Source organism: Osmerus eperlanus, chromosome 3 (assembly GCF_963692335.1).
Source record: "Osmerus eperlanus chromosome 3, fOsmEpe2.1, whole genome shotgun sequence".
Taxonomy (NCBI): Eukaryota; Metazoa; Chordata; class Actinopteri; order Osmeriformes; family Osmeridae; genus Osmerus; species Osmerus eperlanus.
The window spans coordinates 6373591-6397969 of NC_085020.1; the positions used below are offsets into that span (position 1 = coordinate 6373591).

At 44.0% G+C, this 24379-nt stretch overlaps 1 protein-coding gene across 1 annotated transcript; it reads right to left on the reverse strand.

Annotated features, from left to right (window-relative positions):
- Positions 1–1861: 1861 nt before the first annotated feature.
- Positions 1862–15988, reverse strand: wnt10a (wingless-type MMTV integration site family, member 10a). The gene is made up of 4 exons (XM_062456821.1): positions 15522–15988; positions 13633–13898; positions 10550–10923; positions 1862–3875 (listed from the first exon to the last, which is right to left on the reverse strand). The coding sequence occupies exons 1-4, from the start codon at positions 15605–15607 to the stop codon at positions 3351–3353; spliced, it is 1251 nt and encodes a 416-aa protein (XP_062312805.1). The 5' UTR covers positions 15608–15988; the 3' UTR covers positions 1862–3350.
- Between the last annotated feature and the right edge of the window lie 8391 nt (positions 15989–24379).

The following is a 24379-nucleotide window of genomic DNA, read 5'->3' on the forward strand; positions in this document are numbered from 1 at the left end:
CTGTGCTCTATTCACCCTTGAGAAAAAATGCACGAAGAAGACTACATTTACATTTAGCAGACGCTGTTATCCAGAGCGACTTACAGTAAGTACAGGGACATTCCCCCCCGAAGCAAGTAGGGTGAAGTGCCTTCCCCAAGGACACAACGTCATTTAGCACGGCTGGGAATCGAACTGGCAACCTTCAGATTACTAGCCCGACTCCCTCACCGCTCAGCCATCTGACTCCCGACTAACATTTATTTCTCATCAGGCGTTCCAGGCGGTTCAGTTCAGGAGGCCACGATGTAGTAAAGTCAGTGCAGCTGCAGTGGCAGCTCTGCCCAGCTTTATGGGTGCAGACTGCTGCACCACAGAGGCTAGGCTAGCTTAGGCTCATTTGACCAGAGCAATGCACCAGAGTCTTTGGTCTCGTGCATTTTTTGGGTAGAGTCAAGATCTTGATCCCACTCTCAAAATATATGGCTGGCTAGCGTTGACACGGCTCTGGTTTTTAATTCGATGCTTTCCAGGGTGTAACCCAACAAGGTCAGACATGGGGCACCAGATTTGCTCAGATGTTCACAAGTGTTGCGGGGGTGGTTTGGATCAGATCTGTAGAGATGAACCTAAGAATTACGAAGGAATTTGTGTGTCCTGGCTTGGGAATTGAACCCTGGTCTCACTTATTAAAAGACATGCACAGACTCCTATCAAGCAACTTGGGAGCCAGTGCATGTTTTCAGGTAACAGATAAGATTAGCCTTCAAGAGCAGTGTCATCAAACCACTTTTCCTACACTTCTGTATCCTGGGTGTCCTCTGATCTACTGCAATCTCAGACAATTTCTTCAAGTTCAGCCTACACACGCCCTGCTAGTTCAAAACAACAATCTCAATCACAAAAAATATTTCATACCTACTTGAATAACGTTAGGGTCTTTGAATTCCAGATTCTGTTCTGATAAATTATAATGAAGTCCAGACATGTTATCCTTGAGATATGAAGTCGATTAAAAAAAATGATTGATTATGTTTGTTATCTACAGAAATACTCTTTATTATGTCACACCATTCATGAATCAAATGGTTATGGCATGGGTTCTTTTTGTCAGATAAAAAGGAAGACAAAGTTGTAATCAAAGCTAGGCTTGAGGTGATCTTGCATGAATGCTTTTTTGATTAATTTATGAGACGGAATGTTTACACAAGGCACAAATGATCAGCAGTTCACTGCATTTTGGCCGCAGATAAAAGTGACTGTCTGTGGAGGAAGGGCCCGGGGACATTTTTGTTCAGGTTGCAAAACGTCAAACGTCAACCCAGGATTCTGAGGAGAGGACAAGTTCTCACAACACAAACTGCTCGTACCTTGGCGTCAATGCACTAAGAAGATACAGCATTCTAACTGCTACTGTAGGTCTACCAAGGAGGGAGAGGGAGAGGGGGAAAGAGAGATAGAGAAGGGGGAAGGGTACTCAGCTTGTATGTTTGGATAAGAATAGTTCTGTATGACTCTGCACATAAATAGTGCACATCTATTTACTTTGAGAGCATATCTCTCACATTTTTACACTTGACTTGGTGACTTCACCCCACACAGGGGGAGCTGAGCCGAGGAACACATCAGTGAGCTAGAACGCACAGGCAAGCTTCTCTGGAGCTGCCGCTTGCACGCAAACAGAAACCGCTGATGGTGGACTTGAAGTGCCCTCTCATGAAGTCTCACATGGTTTTACACCAACACTAACACCTCCCAATGGAGGTAATTGGAGGCTCTTTCAGGGTATTTCTTATATGGGGATATCCTGCATCATGTATACAGCAAGGCATGCACAATACAGAAAAGGAGCCTGGACGGTGGCCGACTCATGAAATACTTTTCAACTGTTTATTAAATGCCTTTTACCAATTTCGTATATTCCGTCTTCTTTTTTCATTAATTCAAAGTCCCTTTTATAATTACACTCTTTATTGTTTTACAGATATTAAGTTATCAATGAAAAATAACTTAGAAAATTACCATTCAACAAAAAATAATACATTTATGACAAGATGCATATCGCTATGAAATGGTATCCCCAAATTATAAGTTATCTGGAACAAAATGCATGTGCCAACATCTTGTCTGCAGCAACATCACATGTGCCAGCACACCTGCCATAGATGATAAGTTGTTCTGAACAGTCACAGAAAACGGTAAGCACCTGATTGGTCAGATGCAGTGCAGTAGGATGGAATGCAGTTTGACAGTTACGAGGATGTTACACGTGAAGAACACAATACAAGACACACACAAATAACAGACAAACCAACTGGGAAATAAGATGACATCCACACGTTTGAACAGATTCTTTGGGGTTGGGAATTAAATACAACAAAACAATGAATCCGTCCAACCACTAATGGTAGTCCAGTATAATGATTGATTCATGACATTTAAATTGAATAGATGGATGATATAATAGTGGTGCTTTGTTGAAATGAGCTGTGCAACAGCAGTGCAGTACACTGACATGGTCTCTGCCATTGAGGGGATGACAAGAGGAGGGGGGTTAACAGGAGCAGCATTGATTATTTGTCCATGTTGTGTTTTGATTGGGTTAGTCTATACTTATTCCACTGTCTTCAGTCTTTTGATTGGCTTAGCCCGCTATCACTTAGTTCCATTAGTGTTAAAAGGTAGGGAGTCGACACTTCATCTCTGATGCAGCTGTCTTCTTCAAGGTGCCACTGAGGAGGATTCATTCGATTAAAATACTGCAGTCCACATTTTTACACTGTAAGAAAGGTAGTATGGCACGCGGGATGGAAGGACGTGACATGACCAAACTTTCTGGTACCGATACAATTTGTAACGGGTGAGTAAAATGAAATGCAGTTACATTTTCTTTCTGAACCAAGCACTGGAAGACCAAATTATTTATTTTCACTCTTTTTCTTCTTAAATGACCAGAATTCCATACATTTACAATCAACGCAGAATAGATTGAATCAGGTATTTTATCAGTTTAGGAATCCCAGTTTAAATGATAGAGAGCTCAGTTATCAATCCTGTCCATGTTCATGTCACTGATGTTCCTATGGTTTCTATCTACCTAATCCTGTGAATCCACTCTCAGGGAGTGAAGACAGTGCAGATCCAGACTCTCTGAGCTGATGTGGTAGGACTCATGCTGCTGTGCACGCTCTCTTCGTGCACGCCTCTGGTTCTGGCCCTGGATCTACTCCGGTCTCCTCTGGTGCTTTCCATTCAACCACCAGTGGAAACGGCAGTCCGTCGCAAAAAGGGAAAGGGTGTATTGCAGTCTCTCCCTGTTTGTTAAAAAATAAAAACAAAGTCTTTGTCTTTCGTGGTCTCCGCTGTTTTCTTCATTTGCAGACACTGACCCACTCTGTTATCCTGCACTCCTCACACACCACATAGCAGCACCAGTGGAACTTGCAGTTGCAGCGCTCGCTACGTGTCTGCTGTAAGATGTTGTGGCCCCTGCCACAGCACAGACTCTCACAGTTGTCCATCCCAGGGCTGGTCTTGTTACAGATCCGGCCCTGTGTCCCTGCCGCGTCTGAGCCCAAATCCCGCTCGCAGAAGTCGGGTGACTTCTCGAAGTAGACCAGCTCGTTGATGTTGGCACGGCGCCGGTGTGGGTGGTGGTGATGGTTGTGGTGGTTGTGGTGATTCTGGTGGTTCTGGTGGCTGTTGTGGTGGTTCTGGTGGTCCAGCTGACCAGTGTTCCGGTTGTGGGCTTTGATGAGCGCGGCGATTTGGAAGCGTTCCTTGAGCAGCGAACCCACCGCCCGGAACTCTGGGGTTACCTGCCAACAGGTCTTCAGCTGGCAGCTGCCCGACGTACCATGGCACTTGCATTTCCTCCTCATGTGATCCATCACCACCTGGGAGGAGGGGAAAGGGAACGAGAGATGAAGAGAGGCAGATAAAGAGAGGGGGTGCAGGTGAAATGTGGGGCTGCTGGGGTTGGGGTTTATCCCCAATGGATTTCAGACTGTATTCCCAAAGGGAATAGTATCCTCATTTCCCTCACAGACACTCATGTTAAAGGTGGATACAGAGACATGCAGGCATGTCCTTAGCATGTACTGTAGTCACATGGTGGTGTCGTATTACTTTTCGGATGTTTGAACATGGAGGAATAGACCAGTAGAGACATGGGCCTCTTTCGGTAAAATGCCAAGTTCAAGTCCCTGTTGAGGATGTCCCTCCCACACTCTGGGAGACCTCCCTGTTCTCTCCACAATACACTCGTCTGTCAGCCTGAGTTATAAACTTTTAGATCCAATTACCGCCAGGAACAGGGGGCCACCCAGAGCACTGACAGATGCTCCTACAGACGCCCCTATCAACAGGCGCAGGCGCGGGCACAAACACACACCTCAGGGCCAGCAGTCCCACACGCAGCACTCTGGCTCTACTTTTTCTTACTCTCCCCTCCAAAAATAATAGAAATTCTAAAGATGTGATCTGTGATTTTTTTTTTACTGTCCAAGGACAGCTTGTTTGAGCACTAAGTGGGCCCACTTCTACAAGACAACACACTTACTTCTACAATAAAGAAGGAAAAACAAGAGTTTCATCTCTGGTTTCAGCTAAACTTCATAATAATTTAACTGTGTCTTCAACAGAACCGTGTCCTATGTTGGAGCTGACGGCTCCAGTCCTTCACTCACCCACTGTTCTAATATAAAGGTCCTTTTGAACAAATGCCAAAGGCAGATCCTCAGAGGTGGAGTGAATGATGAATTGTTAAAGGCTTGGTTTGCGTGCAGTGGGTCTCCTTTTAAGGGTCTGTCGTGGGTGTTCCCACTGAAGAGCGAGAAAGTGCTCTCTCTCCCTCCCCCCCCCCCTCTCTCTCTCTCTCTCTCTCTCTCTCTCATCCTCCCTCTCTCTCCCCTCCCCTGCTCACTCTCTCCTCCGTCTGTGAATGAATGGATATGGTAAGGAGTGATAAATGGGACCACTTGACTCATCTGTTAGGAATGACGGGTAAAGGAAAACAACCCTCTTGAATTGACGGAAGAGTCCAAACCTGACATCAATCGATCAAAGGCTCAACAGACCACCGGTACAAACCTGAAGAGAAGCCCTCATGCCTTCTATTGATCTTAGTCTCTACATCAGGGTTTAGTCCGTATGGCTTTACACAAAGCACACCCTGTCATTATTTCATCGTAACCCACTTTAAACACTTTAAGATACAAACCAAACTGGGCATTATAATTGTGTCCGTACTGCTCTGGTTTTCATGATGTGTTGCGATCAAATATAGATCTGTTTCAAGAGAAGGGACGTGGTTGTTACTGTGCACTGAGAGATGTCAAAGGTAGGTACTCTCCTGAGGTCCGGGCATATTTGTTCCGTGACAGATATGGAAGGTTGGATAAGTAGGGGAATTTTCAAACCCAGGAGGTTGAAAACCTCCGCTGTCACAGAGCAGGAAACAGGAGCTGTCTGCTCTTTGCCATAAGTGGCCCAGTCAATCTGACATGAAGAGAGAGCGTTTCGTCCGTGGTCTGATGGGAGATTGTGGCGTCTGACACTGTTCCTTTTCCTCCCTGTTGTTTTCCTAGGGTGCACCTGGGGGCATGACCGGCATGGATGTGCCTGTGGCACAAATAGAGGAAATGTGTGTGTGCTTGTGTGACTGTTAGAGAAAGAAAAGAGAGAGAGAGGGAGATCGAAACAGAGAGTGATTGAAAAAAGAGAGATCAAGGAAAAGAAAGACAAGAGACAGGAGACAAGAGCTCCAGACTAGACGAGCTATCTAGTCTGACAATAGACGCTGATATGGCTGTGATTTATTGGCTGTTCTGGAAGAGGAACTAGGCTTTAAAATCCATCTGAGGCCTGAGGCCGTACAGGCCATTGGGGATGTCAGTTCGGGGGGGGGGAGTGAAGGGGGGGTGGGGGTAGATGTAATGCTAAGCGTACTGATAACACAGTCAGATATTTGTTTGTGCCCCTATGCTATAGCGGAACTGGACACTGTTATACAAGTACACCAACAGAGCCGCTCTTTATAGGAATAGAGATATGCGTCATGTCTGGGTCAGCCTTTCTCAATGAAAACTGCTTGTAACATAGGTCTGACACTACATTTGAGTAAAGGAGGAAAAAAACTTGTTTTAAGGTAATTGCCCACAAATTCATTGGTAGACCACTGTTGGAAACCCACATCTGGCCTGTTTTAATTGGAGAAGAGTGAGACAGACCCCTCTATAAAGCAGGAACCAACTGAGATCAAAACAGACATATTGGAGGCAGATTAGGACCACGACCTGTACTAGGCATTGCATGTGTAGTAGAGGTGGTTTGGAACTACAATATGATTGACTGATGATTTCCCTCTCTGAAACTCACCAGTTTTTATTGTATCGTTACACCGAGTGAGCCATATATTTACCCTCAAACCACAAGAAGCGTGTGTCTTTTTGGTCTCATGGGAGATGCTTTGTATTAACCATGGGAGGCTTGGGTCTGATTCCTTGTCAGTCACCCCAGAGCTCCCACTCACAATGGAGTCTGCATGAACTCTTACGATTCAGTGAAGATAGGCTAGACTACATGCAGCTTTGCTCTGTTCAAAGTCATGCACCAGCAGCTATTAACGAGACTCAAAAGACGCTATTTCAAAGAACACAAACAAAACCCACAGAGGCACATAAAGAGTCACAGCATCACTTCAATCAAACAGCCCATCAAAGAACAGTTAAACAAGGACACGCAATAACTGACACAGAACAATCATGTATTCAGAGGGAAACAAATAGACCAAACTGCAACCATCTCTAACTGCACCATAACCATCATGTGCAAAAGTATTACTCTCGGTTAATTGTACACAACATCCACAGCTCTCATTTGGGCCCTCTAATAAAACGTTATTACGACCATAAGCACTTCCACCTGCTGTGCCTTTTACAGTGCAGAGCATTTGTTGTGGTTCGGAGTCTGTCTGAACCGGGGCCAGAAGGCTAGAACAGATTAAATAGCATTGAACGTCAAAGCTGTACTCTCAGACCCCGAGGAATGCTTCATGCCCCTCCAATGATGTGAAACGCTCTCAATGAGAAGGGCCACCGATGTGTCGACCAGGAGACATTTATGGTAGCTGTTATATCACACACAAGCAGTTCCCCAAGACACATGGTTAACCTGGTCATGGACTCAAAAAGTACCTTCAATGTGGACACCATTTGAAGATTATATTTAATCCAAGTGAATTTAACCACAGCTGTCATTGTGCTGTAGAGCCTGGATATGATCTCATCCTAGTCCACGCCACACCTACCACTAAGATACAGGTGTGAGGAGAGAGACCTGAGAGAAGTGAGTTTGTGTTAGTGGGTTAGTTGTGTTGGGAAATGAACTGTCTGAGTTGTTGCTTATCTTGGCATTCATACAAGGTACTATATTGTATATTAATTGATGGTGACTGTTTGTTCTAGGGTGTATACTGTAGTTTCAATAGCCTGGTTCCAATAAAATTCTGTTGAAGGAATTTACCACTTAAGCAACAAAAGAATTATTGACATTGATAGCTATTGTAAACAATGAGATAGAATCACACAGGTGATGGAACTTAAATTATGTTCAGAACTTGAACACTGCTAACCCTGATGACAAACTTGAGGCTGCTAAACAAGTATAATAGAGGAAATTGTAAAAACGAGATGGAATTCTTTTGGGGACAAATCAATACTATTTTCTGGAAGACATCTCTTTCCCTTATAAACTTGTCTGAAAATCTATATTTTTTAAGTAGGGGAAGGAAGGGCAAATCTCTTTCTACTTTGCGTCGTGTTTGATGTCTAAAATCTTTTTCAGGGTTTAAACATCTGTTTCCAAACAGCCAGCAGCCACTAATTAGAGCTTTTAACAAGACTGAACGTCGTGAGAACCTGAGGGTGGGCATGAGGCGACATGTATACCCTACTAAAACCACCACATTCCTGCACAAAACACAGCTTCCTAGGGTGGAGGGGAGGAGGTGGATAAGAAGGAGGAGGGTTAGAGGCCTCACCTGTCAAGTGTTTTCTGTTTGATTCTGGGGGGCTGGTAGAGGTAGGGGGCTCTTTGCTGTGTTTGAAGTCATCAAGGCGCAAGCCTTTTGTATAGCAGCGTCTAACTGAGTAATACTCCTGGCTATCTGTGATGTCTGCAGCCTTTGCTATATTACATTTCCACACAGCCATTGTTTTCCTAAGCTTTAGTCTCATTAGTGAGGTGATATACGGGCTGTGCTGTGACAACTTTGGCGGCCCTGAGCACGTGCAACCTGATCTCAGAGAGACCAGCAGCAGGCCAAGGCTTTGAACCAATATACAGTCACTAGGCTTGATCAATTCAGCGCAGAAACACAAGTGGAGCTCAATAGTATTTATTTACAAGACTGAGGTATTGATGTTGATGATTTAATAAAAGATGGGAAGCAAATGGTTATTTATTTGAACTGTCCTCAATAGATCATTTGAACCATGATGTGCCACATGCACATGATGGTTGTTTGATATCAAGATGCCTTTGAAGATATATTACAGTTCAACATTCTCATAATGCAGAACTCCAGCCTGTGGTTGAGGAAGCACAGTAGCTACTAAATAAACTTGTAATGGTCGTTTTTGCTTCAACTCCTGCCTCTGTTGTTAGTTTTGGTTTCCTTGTATCTTCTTGTGAATCAAGTCTTGACAGAATTGAGACATGTCCCAGTAGCTAATAGGTTTATAACACACAATTACTCCTTTGTTGGTAAATGGGGCTCTTGGCAAAAACACAGGTGAAATGTGCCCAAACGAACAAACTCATCTCTTTAATTTCACAGCCGATCTGACAGCTGTTGTAGATTAAAAGTAACATTTATTCTGAACCTGAATTACTGTTTAGTTAAGTTCAAATCATTAACTCACGCCTGTACTTCAAAGTAAACGATCACCAACCACATAAACCCACAAACAAATATGACCTTCTTTAACAATCACTCTCTCCAAAGTTATACTTATATAGTTTATTGCTAGTTTTCATCTATATGTCTAGTTCTCCTCTATGAGGGTCTGGGTCATCTAACGCATCTGAGGTCTGTGGCGGGGCTTGGCCAACCAGCTCCACATTTGTGTTTTGTCTGAATAATCAAGGAAACCAGAAGTAAACTGATGGAGAGATACACGACCAAATTACACAGGAGGAAGCGCTGAACAATGAGCAATTTACTCCTGCTTCTGTTGTGTGTGTCACAACGCTGGGAGCAATCACTGCTTATCCATTTCATTTACATCACTGGCCACACAAACGATAGCCCTCATGGTGAATGGAGACAGGCAGACAGGCAGAAGGATATTTCACAATCTATGGCAATGTTGGAGACTTAAATCTTGTTATATCGTTAACTGAAATCATTAATTTACGTTCATGACTGGTCACATCTGCTGTCACACCCGCTTCTATATATAGACAGCTTTTTCAATGAACAGGTGGGAAGTCGAGAGGGAACCAGACATTGAAACAGACGCAAGGCGTGGGATCCTATTGGCCTGAGGTGATACATCTCATGAATACAGAGGCACAGCAGACCCAACACTGGGCTTTCTACGTAGGCAAGTTGTGCTCAAGGTCTAACTTACAGGAACGACTGAACTTATTTCTTCACGATCTCACTCCACCTGAAACTCCACCTGTCAGCTCTCAGCTGTAGGCATACTAGTCACAGTCACATTATCCAATTAGTCCAATTCCAGAGCAACAATGACAGGGCAATCACAAAGCACAGCGTGAAATCAATTTTGTAAAACTGTCCAAAGAACACAATGGGAACAATTTGCTTTCATTTAGATAAATCAAGTCTACCATTTTTATATAATAATACTTTATCAGGTATACACAACACACATTGCTTATCAACGTGCATACAAGTATACAGGGTTTGCTGTTATTTAATACGAAGCTGTTAATTTTCCTGGTCTGATGGACTATTCTGGCTGTGTTAAATCCTATAGCTATGAGACAGAGCAGTATGGAGGCTCCCTCTAAGCTCAAAGGTAGATTAAATTGAGCATGCATAGATCCAAAATGCTTGAGTGGGTAAGAGCTATGGCTTTGACCATAACAACCATGTAAGGAGAAAGGGGGTCTGGTTAGAAAAGTGTGCCTAATTTAGAAAGACCATGGTAAATGGACTGCATTTATATAGCACTTTTCTACCCTAGCGGTACTCAAAGCGCTTTCAATTCTTTGCCTCTCAATCACCCATTCACACTCACACTCAAACACCGATGGCGGCAGAACTGCCGTGCATGGGGCTAGCCTGCCCATCGGGAGCGACTTGGTGTTCAGAGTCTTGCTCAAGGACACTTCAGCGAATGGGCTGGAGGAGTCAGGGATCGTACTGCCAACCTTGTGTTTAACAGATGACCCTCTCTACCCCCTGAGCCACAGTCCTACACACACACACACACACACACACACACACACAGTCACACACACACACACACACAGTCACACACACAGTCACACACACAGTCACACACATGGCCACTCTCAGCAAGCCGACTCCTCTCACCTGCCTGCCAACTCTGTTGTTGTGCAGCCTCATCCTGGCATGGATGTCCTTATATGTCTCACGGGCATCCAGGAAATCGCGGGAGAATCTCTCTCCAAAGTCCACATCCGGGCTACAGCCACCCCACTCCCAGGAGTCCTGGGGTCCGGGGAGGTCCGCGGGGAAGTGCTCCATGACGCCGTGAACCATGCCTTTACCCCTGTGGAAGGCCTCCTGCTCCAGACGACTCAGCTTGATCCGGAACCCCTCCTCGTCCCCGCGCCTCTTCTCGTCACAGCCGCAGGCCTTCAGCTTGCCCATGGAGCAGGCGTTCGCCACGGCGTGGACCACCCCCGCGGCCGCGATGGCGTATGCAAACGCACTCTCTCGGAAACCTGCGGACCAGTGGTGGAGAAAGTGTGATTGGGTTGGTCCCTATAGTGCGTGTTCTGTTTAGTTCATGCTGTTGCTCATTATTGGCTGGATAAGACTGATTGCTGAATAACCACATGCAAGTACATACACACACTTGTGTGCGATACAGTACATACTGTATCCTTGTAAAAGAGGCAGACACAGGAACATCTGGGACAATAGCAATTAGGGGGGCAATGTGTCTCATGTGAGAGTTGAAAGTGAGCGGCCACCCTCCTGACACACAGATCTGATAGTGATTACAGGCCAGTGATCCTACTGTCTGTCTGCCATGTTTATCTACCTCTTCTCATCTGTTTGCTTGCCTGCCTGCCTTCTCGTCTGTCTGTCCTTAACTGTAATGTCCTGCTACCCTGCAAGCCCACCTGAGCCACCCTGTCTGCCAGTGCCAGCCAGCCTTCCTGCCTACCTGCCCTCTGCCAGCCCCCTACTTGCCCCCTACTTGCCCCCTGCATGCCCCCTACTTGCCCCCTGCCTGCCCCCTACCTGCCCCCTGCCTGCCCCCTACTTGCCCCCTGCCTGCCAGCCTGCCTGCCAGCCTGCCTGCCAGCCTGCCTGCCAGCCTGCCTGCCAGCCTGCCTGCCAGCCTGCCTGCCAGCCTGCCTGCCAGCCTGCCTGCCAGCCTGCCTGCCAGCCTGCCTGCCTGTGTGTCGGCCTGCTGAAGACATGAAGCACCCCTGTTAATCTTCCTGTGTTAATGCTTCCCCCTTTAAGGAGGCCCTCCAACATGTTTACCATCAACCTGGCTAGCTAGCTACCGTTGGCAGTCGTTTGATCTGCTGTGGCTATAATCACACGCAGTGCTGCCTACTGCCTCACAGCTCTAATCATCCCAGTATGGCTGCTACCTCTGGACAGCTGTAACAGAGGTGGTTTGGTGAGGCATGCTGGTCTGGTGAGTAGTCTTGCCGGACAAATGAAAGCTGGTTCTGTTTCGGCTTGGGCTTTGCAGAGTAAGCAGATCTTTGAAGTCCTCTTTACAAGACCTGGGTTTGAAACAGCCGGCCAATTATAATTAGTGACAGTGTCCACGTTGAACAAGGTGGCTGTGACCTTGTGACAGCGTTGACTGCAGATTGGGGCTTGTTTCTCTAGACTACAGAACATGGGTCGATCTCACCTCTGTTGCCTCTGTAGCCCACCTTGTATGAAGTATGAATAACAAATACATAAATAACACTTTATTGGTCCTAATGTGGGAAGATTCAGGTCAATGACCTTGACTTATACCTGGTCACTGAATCAACAAGCACCTGGAATTTGAAGTGTCAAAGAATATAGTTTGTCTGGTGCTCAAACTGATCATCGCAAACACACACCCGCACTGATACTCTCTTCACGTCTATCTCACACTTACTCTTATACAAATCCCATACACACTCTGGTCCGTTTTTTTTTATCCCCATCTTGCCATGATTCCATTGGGGACAGATGGCACTTAGATGCAGCCCAGAGACACAGACATGAAAATGCTGTTTTAGATTTCTTCCCTAGCAGGCGGGAGCCCTGGAACAAATCAATCTAACAAATAATTTACAGTGAGAGGCACGCCCGGCTGAACTGATGGCAGAAGAAGTGGGAAAATGAATTAAAGATTAAAGAAAACTGTCACTTTGTGTTACAGAAACCAACTAAACAGGTTTATGCTTTTGCCACTGAGAGTTGGGAAAGTGCTGAGAGCAAATTCACAGCACTTGCACTGGCAGAGAGTAAAAGCATTAGGCCAGCCAGCCCCGGGAAGGCTTGGGCACTTCAAGTGTCTCAATGGGTTTTTTAAGCCTAGTTTTAATTCAACCTAACGTGGATACAGGGTCCCATAAAACTTGTCAGAATGAATCAACAAATAAATACATTTTTGATGTAAAAAGGATGTGACATCAGTTTCCTGTCGTAAAATTAGATACCAAAACAAACAACTAGACTGGGGAATGCATGTCACGAGCAATCCGTAATAGACATTCATGAAAAGTAAATAAGACTTAACCTGTATTAATTTCATAATGACCACTTGCCAAAGTCCTATTTAAACAAAGAATAACACAGGCTATTAATCAAACCGACTAAATGCACTTTTGCAATAAGTGTTTACAGATTTCAGATTAAGTTCAATAACACATGTTTGATATACAGTATTACAGTCTCGCCTCAACTATAAGATTGTTAATAGTTTCTATGCCTGGGGCCAAACATCCCCAGCTGTATGTGAATGCCAGAAAACCAGCCTTCTAATAATGATAACAGCTTAGAATGAGTCAGAGCAGACTGAGAGTTGGTCTGACCCATGTGGTGTACTTAGTGTATATTAGTTCAGTCATTGAGAACAAATATTCCTTTCTTGATGATTAATCCTAGATTCATTTTCAAAAAGCTTTTAAAATAAGCAATTACAGTCACCAAGATGTTGGTTATTTTCTTGAAGTTTCATATACCTTTTCAAGGGTGATAATAATAGTTTAACAATTGCTTCAGGTTCAGAGTACATTTTCAGGCTGCACATAGTTACTCGTGTCTCTCTTGTAGTTCCCAGGTGTATTTATTCAACATAATCAGTGCTCTCTAACTTATTTAAATGACCACATTTCTAGGGTATGAGCGAAGTCGATCCACTTCTGTTAAATATCATACTCGTTATTTGGCAGGGTGTGTGGTGGGTGGTGTGCAGTACCGACCTCTTTTAAAGACCACACTGTCGTATGGGATCTTGTTCCGGGTCTCCAGACTGGAGCAGTTCCAGCGGTGCCCTCTGAACTGGTGCTGACACTCGTGGATGGCAATTTGGATGCCCTGGATGGCCGAGGCCGTCACGTCTGGATTCCGCATGCACACCTCCAACTGTCGCCGGTTGAGACCAGGGAGGGTCAGACACACGGTGTTGGCGTTCAATATGGGGTCAATATTGGGGATCTTCAAACCTAAGATCTCATTGGAGTCTACCCTGAAACACAGAGAGGAATTGGGGTGTTAGATATAGTTCAAGCTATCAAGTCTGTCATGGTAAGAACATGGTTGTACTTATTTGGACACAATCTGATGATTCTTGAGGAGAGACACTTGTTTTTGTTGTCACAGTGTCTTCAAGTTGTTAGTAATCTTAGGGTAGGACTGTCTGCAGAAAAGAAGGTCAAAGAGATTCGGTGTAGCAGAAGGGGTTAGTAGCCCTAACCTTCTCTTGATGAAGTCAGCCTAAGTCTGAGTCAAAGACTTGGTCTAACAGTGGAGACTAAAGCTTGGCCAGGCCTTGGATCGACCCCCATCACCGTTACTTGTGTTCCACACCTGTAACCCCGGTCTAGTCTCAGCTAAGAAACAGACTCCAGATTGTGGCTTTAAGCAAGGTATGTCTAGCAACTGAGGAATGATTGATGCCCCTGTAGAAATCAATCATGAGTACTGGGCTACAGTAGCCATTGAAGTGACAGAAACCTGGTGTTTGGTACACTTTGGAGAGTTTAGATAGTGTAAATACAATACTATTATAAATCACAGATGATGGACCAGGTGTGGTGCATGTAAGAAGTGTAATTACAAATACTTTGCTAGGTTAAACTGCTTAATGTACATGATGATGTATAGTGTTGGATTTTGTGGGGCAAACAAATAAAGTTCTAAATTACCCATTGTCATTATATTACATCTATTTCTTGACATTTGTATAAATATTTCTAATGTAGGCAATTAAATTAAATTGTATTAGAAAATAAATACTATCGAATGAAAATCAAGTGCATTAAATAATCACATATTTCATGAACATTACATCTGTAGCTAATTTCAAACTTCACTCAAAAGTCAACTGCTCACTAAATTTAAGTCTAATTCAATTTATACCTTTAATGCATTATGGAAGTTGGCTCAACCAAACTGTATCTTGTATTTTATGTTTGTTTTATTGTAATAAGAAAAGTATAATACCCTTTTGGGTGAGATTAACAATGTAAAACCAAAGACAATACTTTTTAAATAGCCTAACTTTGTACACAAGACCCCAGTGTTAGAAGGAGTTAGTGTCGTTATTTCAAGTGATTAATTGCAATTGACTCTAGGCTATATGGAGTAGGTCTGCAATTCTGATCACAAGCTAACATTCACATAAAGAATCCCTTCTGCATGTTTCCACTTTGATTCAAGCTACAGTACATGTTCTGACAGATGAGAATTCGACGTTTCTTCTACAACACACAGTCTCCATAAAACAAGTGTAACAACTGTATCAGACAAACACTTTCAAGCATTCAATAAGACATTATGAAATGTTTCATGTGAACTAAATTATACACACAATACAAGTTGAATAAAAACAATATGCCTCTAATATAAATGATCAAATATCGATTTTACATTCTTCACAGTGCAGACACAAAGTTGATAAGTGAATGAGTGAATGAATTCAGTAAATTCAAACAAATAGCCAAGTGCAATAGTGACAGCTTCCAGACATAAACGTGAACATTAATTGTTAACTACCGGTGAAGTGTCAGACAAAGTTTTGAGGCATCCACCATTATTCAAAAATAATTCTTAAGTATACCATTCAAGAGTACCATCACTAGCAGCTCACCTTTCATCGAAAAGAGACATGACCACCACGATGCACATCAGACGAGTGATTGAAAATTCCATTATGATCGCTTTTTGACGCCACATAGCCTAACTGAGATGGAGTGCGTGAAAGAAGTTAAATATTCCTTCTAAAAAGCGAGCGCTTTTTTGTGTGGTCCAAGTTCGTGCAGGCGCGCTTTATCAATGACAGGTCCAATTCAGATTAAGTGCGGATCAAATTTTAGATCTGATACAAGCCAAATCGCCCTACGAGTTGAGGGCAAGTGGCTAGTGGAACGACAAAGTTAAGAAGCGGGATATATAAACTTACTGAATCAAGAGATCTAAGTTGGCAGAGATGTCTGAACGCTCATATATGCTATCTTACAGTACATCTGCACATTGTCCAACAGCTCCGCCAAGATATTTGCATAGAAATACATCCGAAAGCGATGAGTCAACAGCAGCGCACTATCTCGAGTCTCCTTGACTAGTGTGATGTTTTGCTTATGCTGATAGCATTCTAAACTACAGCACTTACTTACTTTGCCAGCCCACTTCTACGTCACTGTATGGAGTAGAGGAGCAGTAAGGTCAAGTGTTTTAAGTTGAGGGAGAGATCTCCCAGATAGAAGTTCCTCACTTCAGGCTACTAAGCAGCAGAAAGATTTTTAGTGATGATGAAGATGATGATAATGATAATGCAGGATAGTTCAAATGTATATTAATTAACATACATAAACGTTTTAACTTCACAAACGGTAAACCATTTCCATAAATGTTGTGCAATATCATCAAGCATGAAGCAACCAATTTAAGGCATGATATTAACTATGATGTCCTGTTCACTAAATCCGCTATAGGATGGTTTTCCTCAAAGGTTTATTTTTTCTTTCATTTTGATGAGGTTGAAGGTATAATGATTGAATGCTACAAAAAAAGCCTTTACCACTTTTAAGCTCATAGCAGGAAGATGGGGGGGCCCATTGGTCTAGTCTTTTTGGGGCCACAACAGTCATAAACCACAGAGTACAATTACCTTGTGAATCACAACCCAGTGTCTATGACTCTGTTACAACCCTACTCTCGAAATCCCATCAGACGCATTGTGCTGGATGTGTATATTTCCTCACCAAGAATTAACAGCAAGATGTTGATGCAAGCGGGAGAAAAACAGAAAAATACGTCTCCCCATCTGGTGTGGATGGGGCCTCTGCCAGGAGATCTGTGGTAAATACACACACACACACACACACACACACGTGCACAAACACACTCTTTTAATAATTTGAATTCGCTCACTGGAGTATCTGTTTGATTAACTTGATCGTGAGTGCTGTGGGAATGTTACAGTTAGTCCCAAATCAACCCTTGCCTCGATGTCCAGAGACCTTGACTTGGCAGTTGTGTTCACAGTCCCATTATGTGAAGGTCTCTTCCAGTGGAAGACGTGCCTTTGACCAGATGGATAGTTTGCTGTCTCAGTATCGCTCCAGCCAGGCTCGTAGGATGTATGCTAGTTCAGGAAATGAAACATATATTTTCTATGTCCTCCTGTCCCTGGACTAGAGCACCTTTGATTTCAGTCCGCAGTAAATCTGAAGGCAACAATGTGAGCTGACTTTATAAATGTCACAGGGGGGGGAAAAGAACTTAAGCTTCCTGATTTCTGGCCTTTTTCATTCAGATACAAAAACATGCTGCATTATGTGGGAATATTTTCTTTATACAATACAAACATGCGACAACGTAGAAACTCTAGTATTTTTCCATGTGTGTCCTCTTCAAACTTCTACTGACTTTGTTATTCTCAAAACTTCAGTAGTCCTTCAGATGTTTATGTGTCTGATTACAAATTTACGACAGGTCTTTGTTAAAGAGAAACTCTAGTTTGCGTAAGACTTGGCATCTAGAGAAGACAATTCCCATGAAGTACAAGCTTAGACAGTACTGTTTCTCAGATAGCAAGACGAATGTCATGGTAACTCCCACTATAAAATAGACATCTCTAACATATAAAGCCACACAAATGTGCTATTACTTCCGTGAATAGAAAGGAATTTATGGATTTTTAGAAAGGAATTTATAGACACATCATGGATTAAGTTACATTGTTATAATGTATTGCCATTACGTCAGCTTGAAGGCCCATTGAACTGCCAGTAATTAAGTTTGTACTGCGTTACTACTGAGACACCAAGAGTGATGTTATCTCAACTCTCATTGTCAGACTGATAAACGTGTCTATAACATACTGTACACACAGTGACTAGCCAAGGCAAATATGTGTACCATATGTCTGCACTCAACTCACACTTGAATTTGCATATACCCATAACTGTAAAATACCCCTCCAGTTCAATAACAAGGAATAATGCCTTCAATGCCCCATCCACACATTACCTACAGCCTGTCAGCTGACACTCTGCTCAGACCTGAGTTCAGGTCAAGTTCGTGTTTCATGGAGAGTTTTGACGGGAGTAGAGAGCGGCAGAGCAGAGGTTAGCCAATTACAAGCCTCTCCTCCGAGGAACTATTTTTGGTTTTTCTAACTCGCAAATACCTGAGTGATTGCAGCTGAAGGTTGAGAAACCACTCAGGAAGGAGCACAGGACAATGTGTAGAAGCAGAACAGAGGAGAAGAAAGCCAGGGTCCAATTATAGGAGCATGCACAAATAATGACGGGGTCTCGAGGAACAATCTTTAACTACAATGGATGTTTATCATTCAGGCAGCACTGTTGAAATGAGAGAAAGCTGTTGTGCACGTTCCAAGATCCATAATATTTAAATTGCATGTGCAGCCTCAGAATATACAGCCAGTAGATATTAGCAGTAGCTTCTAGACCAGGTTGGCAAGTTATTTGACATAAACTGAGATACTGTGGCACTTGCTGTTTAAATTTGTTCAGACATAACTGCAATGCTCTCTTGTGCAAGAACATTGTGAAATTGGTTGAGAGAGGAGCTACACCTACAGAAATTCTTCACCACAGAAAAACGTAATTGTTTCTAGACATCGCACTGCTGAACTGCTTATGCCGGGTGGAATCCAAAGGTTAGGCCGCCCTTGTTGTTGTATCCTGAAGCTGTGTCGCAATCCTCTGGGTGGAAGCACAGTATGGTCTTAATCAATTAACCAGTGGCAACAGAAAATATCTGGGGGATGAGAGGAACTTTATTTTGGACATTCTTAACGGCACACAGAAGGGACACAAATCTGACGCCTGGGGGGGGGATCTTCAACTTCATGTGATTTTTTTAAACAATGGGTTGTGCTTGGTTTTGTTTTCGTTCGTAGTGAGAGGAAAAGAGAGAGCGAGACAGAGAGAAAGACAGAGGAAGAGAGACAGAGAGAGAGAGAGAGAGAGAGAGAGAGAGAGAGAGAGAGAGAGAGAGAGAGAGAGAGAGAGAGAGAGAGAGAGAGAGAGTCTGAGAGAAAAGACTGAGAAATAGAGAAAGATACAGAAAGAGAGATAGACTGTCTAAGCTGATTTCCAGAATAGTACTCTATCTTGGGGGTGGACATGCTTGAGGCTATGAAGTCCCCATGTGGCTCTGTTGGTATGTGCATGGCACACAGCCGGGGGCGTTGTCCATGTCATTCGACAGCAAAGCTTGGCCTTGCAAATCAAATGCAGGGTCACACCATGGGGCTAAACCACTTCGGCTCCAAATACAAGGTGTTGTTACGTGACTGTTAGGCCACTTGCCACGATGAGGCATCCTCTTTGGATACTTTGTTAGTAAGGACTCACTGTATCCAGGGGACTGTGATCCAGCTTTTTGCGGAACTGAGGACAACGCCTCTCTCCAGCTCCGTGTACCCTCTATCCAGCTGAGAGCGGTTGGGGCCCATGGTTGGCTATTACACCCCAGTGGAAGATTAGGATGTGAGAGTACTCTGTTCAGTAGAACGAGAGGTGATGAGACTACAGCTGGGCCTTGGGGAGCGCAGTTGTGAAAACTGAAGCTCCCCCTTCTGGACAGTACAGAAACATCAAAAGGCATTTGTCTGATGTGTCAGATGGTGTGTTATCGGTACAGTTGAGAAGTTTCACAATGCACAAATCAAACTGTTAGTCAGTCTGTGTAAGAGTAATGATGCTGTTTTCGGGAATTTCACAGTTAGCATAGCTAACTCCAGTAAAGTCCATTCATCATGTTTTATTGACCTAAACCCCTACGGACTTGGCTATGAAAGGAAGTAGAATACTCTGGGTATTCAATAGCGTTGCAGGTAAAGCCTGCATGATCCAAATTTCAGAGACAAATATTGTTTAGTTCCTTGTGACTCTAAAGCCTCAGCTCTGCCTCATGCCCAGGAAGGTGCTTGTGGTTAGAGCCAAGTGGTGTTCTTCTTTTCTAGGAGGTTGGGGGGTCCTTCTGGGTTGCTGTTAACCTGTTGTACTAGCTCTCTCATGCACCCTGAAATGCTATGCAAGGAAATCAGACCATTGCTTATTTTCTTTACCGCTTAACTTATTCCTGGGTATCCCTAATTGAGCGCAATTACACCATGCATGCATGGCTTCAGTTGTTGTTTTGTAAGAACATCTGTGTGTGTGGGGGGGTGTGTGTGTGGTGTGTGTGCAGTTAGAGCTGTTTAAGTGTGTGTGTGTCTGTGTGTGTGTGTGTGTGTGTGTGTGTGTGTGTTTGTGGCGTTATGCCATGTAACAATCAGCAAGTCAATAATTTTGGCATCTTCTGCTTTTGGCATAAAGATACAGATATGTGTTGGTCATTTCAAAAGTGCAATTCCTGCCTCCTCTCAGTGATTCTCGTGTTCTAGAGACCACAGGCAGTCTGTGTTTCCGTGACTCATCCAATAACATCTTGGTTATCACCACAGAGATCACAACAAAAACAAGGACTGGCACTCATACCGGTAACGGCAAGCATTAACCAGGAACCAGGTAGAGAGAGGAGGCCAGAGAAGGGGCTGCTGGAAGCAGAGAGAGAGACAGAGAGAGAGAGGAGAGAGAGAGAGAGAGAGAGAGAGAGAGAGAGAGAGAGATAGAGGACAGAGAGATGAGAGTGGAGATAAAGATCTCAAGAGGAAATTAGTGAGAGTAGGCATCCTTGTGGAAGGCACTGAGTGGAGTTGGAGTGCTCTGAGGACACAGAGATGAAGATTAGAATGAGGGAGAAGCCACAGGTTCAGAATTGATGACCATTGGGGCCACCATGGCTGAGAGTAGACTGTCTGCAGCTGAACAGGCAATGTCCTCCTAGATAATGTTGATTCGACAATAAAACATAACAATTGAAAAAAGAGAAGATAACTGAATATGTTTGAATACAGCTGAACTTGGCCAATCTGTAGAGTTGTGTGGATGGTCCTTTACCCAAGAGCTAAGGGAAGTCCTTTACCAAGTGTTGACATTCTTAAGCTCTGAAGTACTAACCAGGAGCCATTGTTTCATGATATGGGCTATTTCCATGTGTGGACTGTGAAGCACAACGCTGGGAACAAAACAACAACATCCTGTTCAAACATCGCCATCTTGTGTTTGAAAGGACGTAGTGTAGTCAGAGCTGGATCCCTACACCTGACAGGCCTTCATCAGTATCATTTTCATTTTCATTCTCTGTTCATACCTTTGATTAACCTAATAGCGTTAATAGTATTACATTTTATTGCAATGCTGTGCATCCCCTGCTTGAATGGTGCTCCATGTAGCCTCATTTCTCATCATCCTTCACTTGTACATTACACGGATCATAATAAACCCTTCAATAAGTTTCAGTAACAAGTTTCCTGTCAGGGAATACCGGCATTGAGCACACCACAAACAACGGCTGTTTATTGACTCAGACCTGGAGAGAGCAGAGCAGCGTTGTTTTCCTTCATGCAGTCACTGGGCCACATCAACACAGAACAGCAGGTCTCTCAACCACCCACTGGTTAGGCAGCAGTGTTTTCACAGGAAAGGATAACAATGAGGACATCTTTATTTACCGGCAGAGTGCTCATCTGTACACTCATTTGCAACGGATGTTACTTAAGTCGAAGCCTTTTCCAACTGATAGTGATCACGAAAGTACACGTTTCTGTGGTGAGCCAACTTTGATACAGTCGGGTCGTTTAGTTCCAAGCCGATTGGCCTCCGAGAAGGAAGACAAGTCCCTTTGTCATCCCAAAAAGCAAAGAAATACAGGACCACAGTCCGCCAGGCGGGTTAGCACTGGTGTAGGTAATCATCTCCTTGTAAATCTATGGTCACGAGCCGTGCTGGGTGGGCCGGGGGAGAGAGAGCCCTCACGGCCACGCAGACAAGAGCCGAACCTCCACCTCCAGCCATGTCTTTCATAAATACCACCGTCTCATTCTCCAAACACACTCTGGGTTCCCTGCTAGAATGGTGGTCTAGGAGCTCTCTGTGGTTTATAATTAAAGTCGTTACCATCAGATAAAGCCCCACACATAGTTTGGGAACAGATTTACTCTGAGTAAGCAACAACTCAGAGAAGATTGATAGAGGATTGCAGAAGTGCACTGCGCTGTAGGGACATTATAGTGTCAGGTTACCTGAAGCGGTTCTCTCTCTCTCTTTCTAGCCCTCACCCCCCACCCCTTATCTGTGTCTTTGTTCTGCAGTTCTGATTCTAGCAGTCTGACAACAAGAAAAAGTATGTTATTGATCAAAGGACACATTAATAGGACATTTAAGAGGTTCTGAATGCATTCTGCTATTCAGAACGGATTCAGTTGACATGCTGCATGTTTCGATATAGTATGAATGTATCCAGCCAGAGAGAAACGCCACTAGATAACAGATGATCAGTCAGATCACTAGACACACACTAACCATTCTGGAATTCAAAGGGACCTGCCGAGTACCGTGGGTCTGATCAACTGTCTTAATCCTGACAGGCCTTAATTAATGCTCCACGGGTGCGTATGTGTGTGTGCATGCCTGCATGTCTGTGTGTTTAACAGTCAGCAGGCAGAGACAGACATCACTGGGACACACAGCATACCTCAGACACTGCTCAGAGGGACACATGTGGAAAAGTACAACACCTCTCTGTTCAAATCCTGCAGAGAGAGAGTCAGACTTACAGACATGCAGCCACGTTAATACCAGAGCTTCTATAAATCTATCCTCTGTCTGGTGTAGTTCATATGGTCACGTCTACAGCCTCCCTGCATACCCTTTTTGACAGTCTGCCTGCCGGTTTGTCTGCCTCCCAGCTTGCCTACCTACCTCCCTACCACCCTGCCTATCTACCTACCTACTTCCCTGCTTACCTACCTACCTACCTACCTGCCTACCTCCCTGCTTACTTACTTACCTCCCTGCCTGCCTGCCTGCCTGCCTACCTACCTCCCTGCCTACCTCCCTGCCTACCTCCCTCCCTGCCTGCCTGCCTCCCTGCCTGCCTGCCTCCCTGCCTGCCTGCCTGCCTACCTACCTACCTCCCTGCCTCCCTGCCTGCCTGCCTCCCTGCCTGCCTGCCTGCCTACCTACCTACCTCCCTGCCTCCCTCCCTGCCTGCCTGCCTCCCTGCCTGCCTGCCTCCCTGCCTGCCTGCCTCCCTGCCTGCCTACCTCTCTGCCTACACTGTACGTGGCAGCTTGGCATGTTCCCCGTCTGTGGCGTACCTCTCTGTCTTCAACACTACTGCTGGCTGGCTCTGCTCCGCGCAACAAATTCCTGGAAAACTTGTGTCGACATGTGAGGCAGCCGACAGTTATCCAGTTTTTTTCTTTGAACAGCATAAATAACTCAAAACAACACCTTTTTTTGCTAAGTTGCAGAGGAATATACTTTAAATAGAAGTGTTTAAAATATATCTTACAAGGAAATGGTCCTTTGGATTGGCTGAGCTAAAACTCACGCCTTGACCCAGCCTGAAGTTAAATCAACATTTGCATGATGTGTTCAATGGAAGGAAAGAGTGACAAAAGTTTTATTGAATACTCTGTATAAATATCCTCCATTTATGAAAAGAGACATGCATGGGGCTCTTCGTCATAGTCTAGTATTTGTTTTAGATATGAAAACTGTAAAAAAAAAAAACATAATCTTGTAGTTGCTTTGCCACAACAACTTAAAACCCTTCAAGTCATGAAAAGTTGAGATTTTATTTGACATGTACTTAGTGAGTTCACTCCACTGTTTTACATCCGCATGAAACATAACAAATGAATATGCAATGAATTTGAGCACGGTTAACTAATCAGCAGAGTATCAAGAAAGTCCATATCTTGTGTCTGAATCTAAATAAACACTGAAACATGATTTGAAATGTCACAACAAAAACGTGTTTTACAGACTGGAAAACAAAACTTGGACTTCAGTCTGTAAAATAATCAAACAAAGCACTGACAGGAACCTCCACAGTGATTTACACAGATAAATTACACAGTCCAACTTGGAAAGGGTTGTTTAAAGCATAGAGCTGTGTTCAGTCAAAATCTGTCGTTTAATATGATTTAGATTATCAATCCTTTAACCTGGCTCACAATCATGAAATAAAAACAACTAAATATCTAGATGTGAACAAACTACACAGACTGGCTGCGCAAGACAATAAGCGAAGGATTCTTCAAAGGTTCAGTCTTCTACAAAGGTTCCTTTGCAGTGTGTAGTCACTGTCATGGTAACAATATTAAAACTATGAACCCTCTGGCGTGGAATGGTCTGGTAATAAAACTGGGTACATTGGCAATAAATCACAGCGATGTCATCTCTCATCGTGCGCTCTTGCTTCGTATTGTCCTCTGCTTTCTTGTAACACAGATCACTACACACACCTGCATGCAACCAAGCACAAACACAGGTTCTTCTAGTCACAACTTCGGACTCGACCAAGGGAGAAGGCATGGTGCCGTTGTTTCAAAAGAAAATCCCTGTATTCCAGAGGCCC

Excerpts from the sequence above, each read along its gene's own strand:
- wnt10a (XM_062456821.1), bottom strand. The coding sequence starts at position 15,607 with ATGTGGCGTCAAAAAGCGATCATAATGGAATTTTCAATCACTCGTCTG. Across the intron at positions 10,924-13,632 it reads CAGTGTGGTCTTTAAAAGAG|GTTTCCGAGAGAGTGCGTTT; the intron begins GTCGGTACTGCA and ends ACTGGTCCGCAG. Across the intron at positions 3,876-10,549 it reads ACAACAGAGTTGGCAGGCAG|GTGGTGATGGATCACATGAG; the intron begins GTGAGAGGAGTC and ends CCCTCCTCCCAG.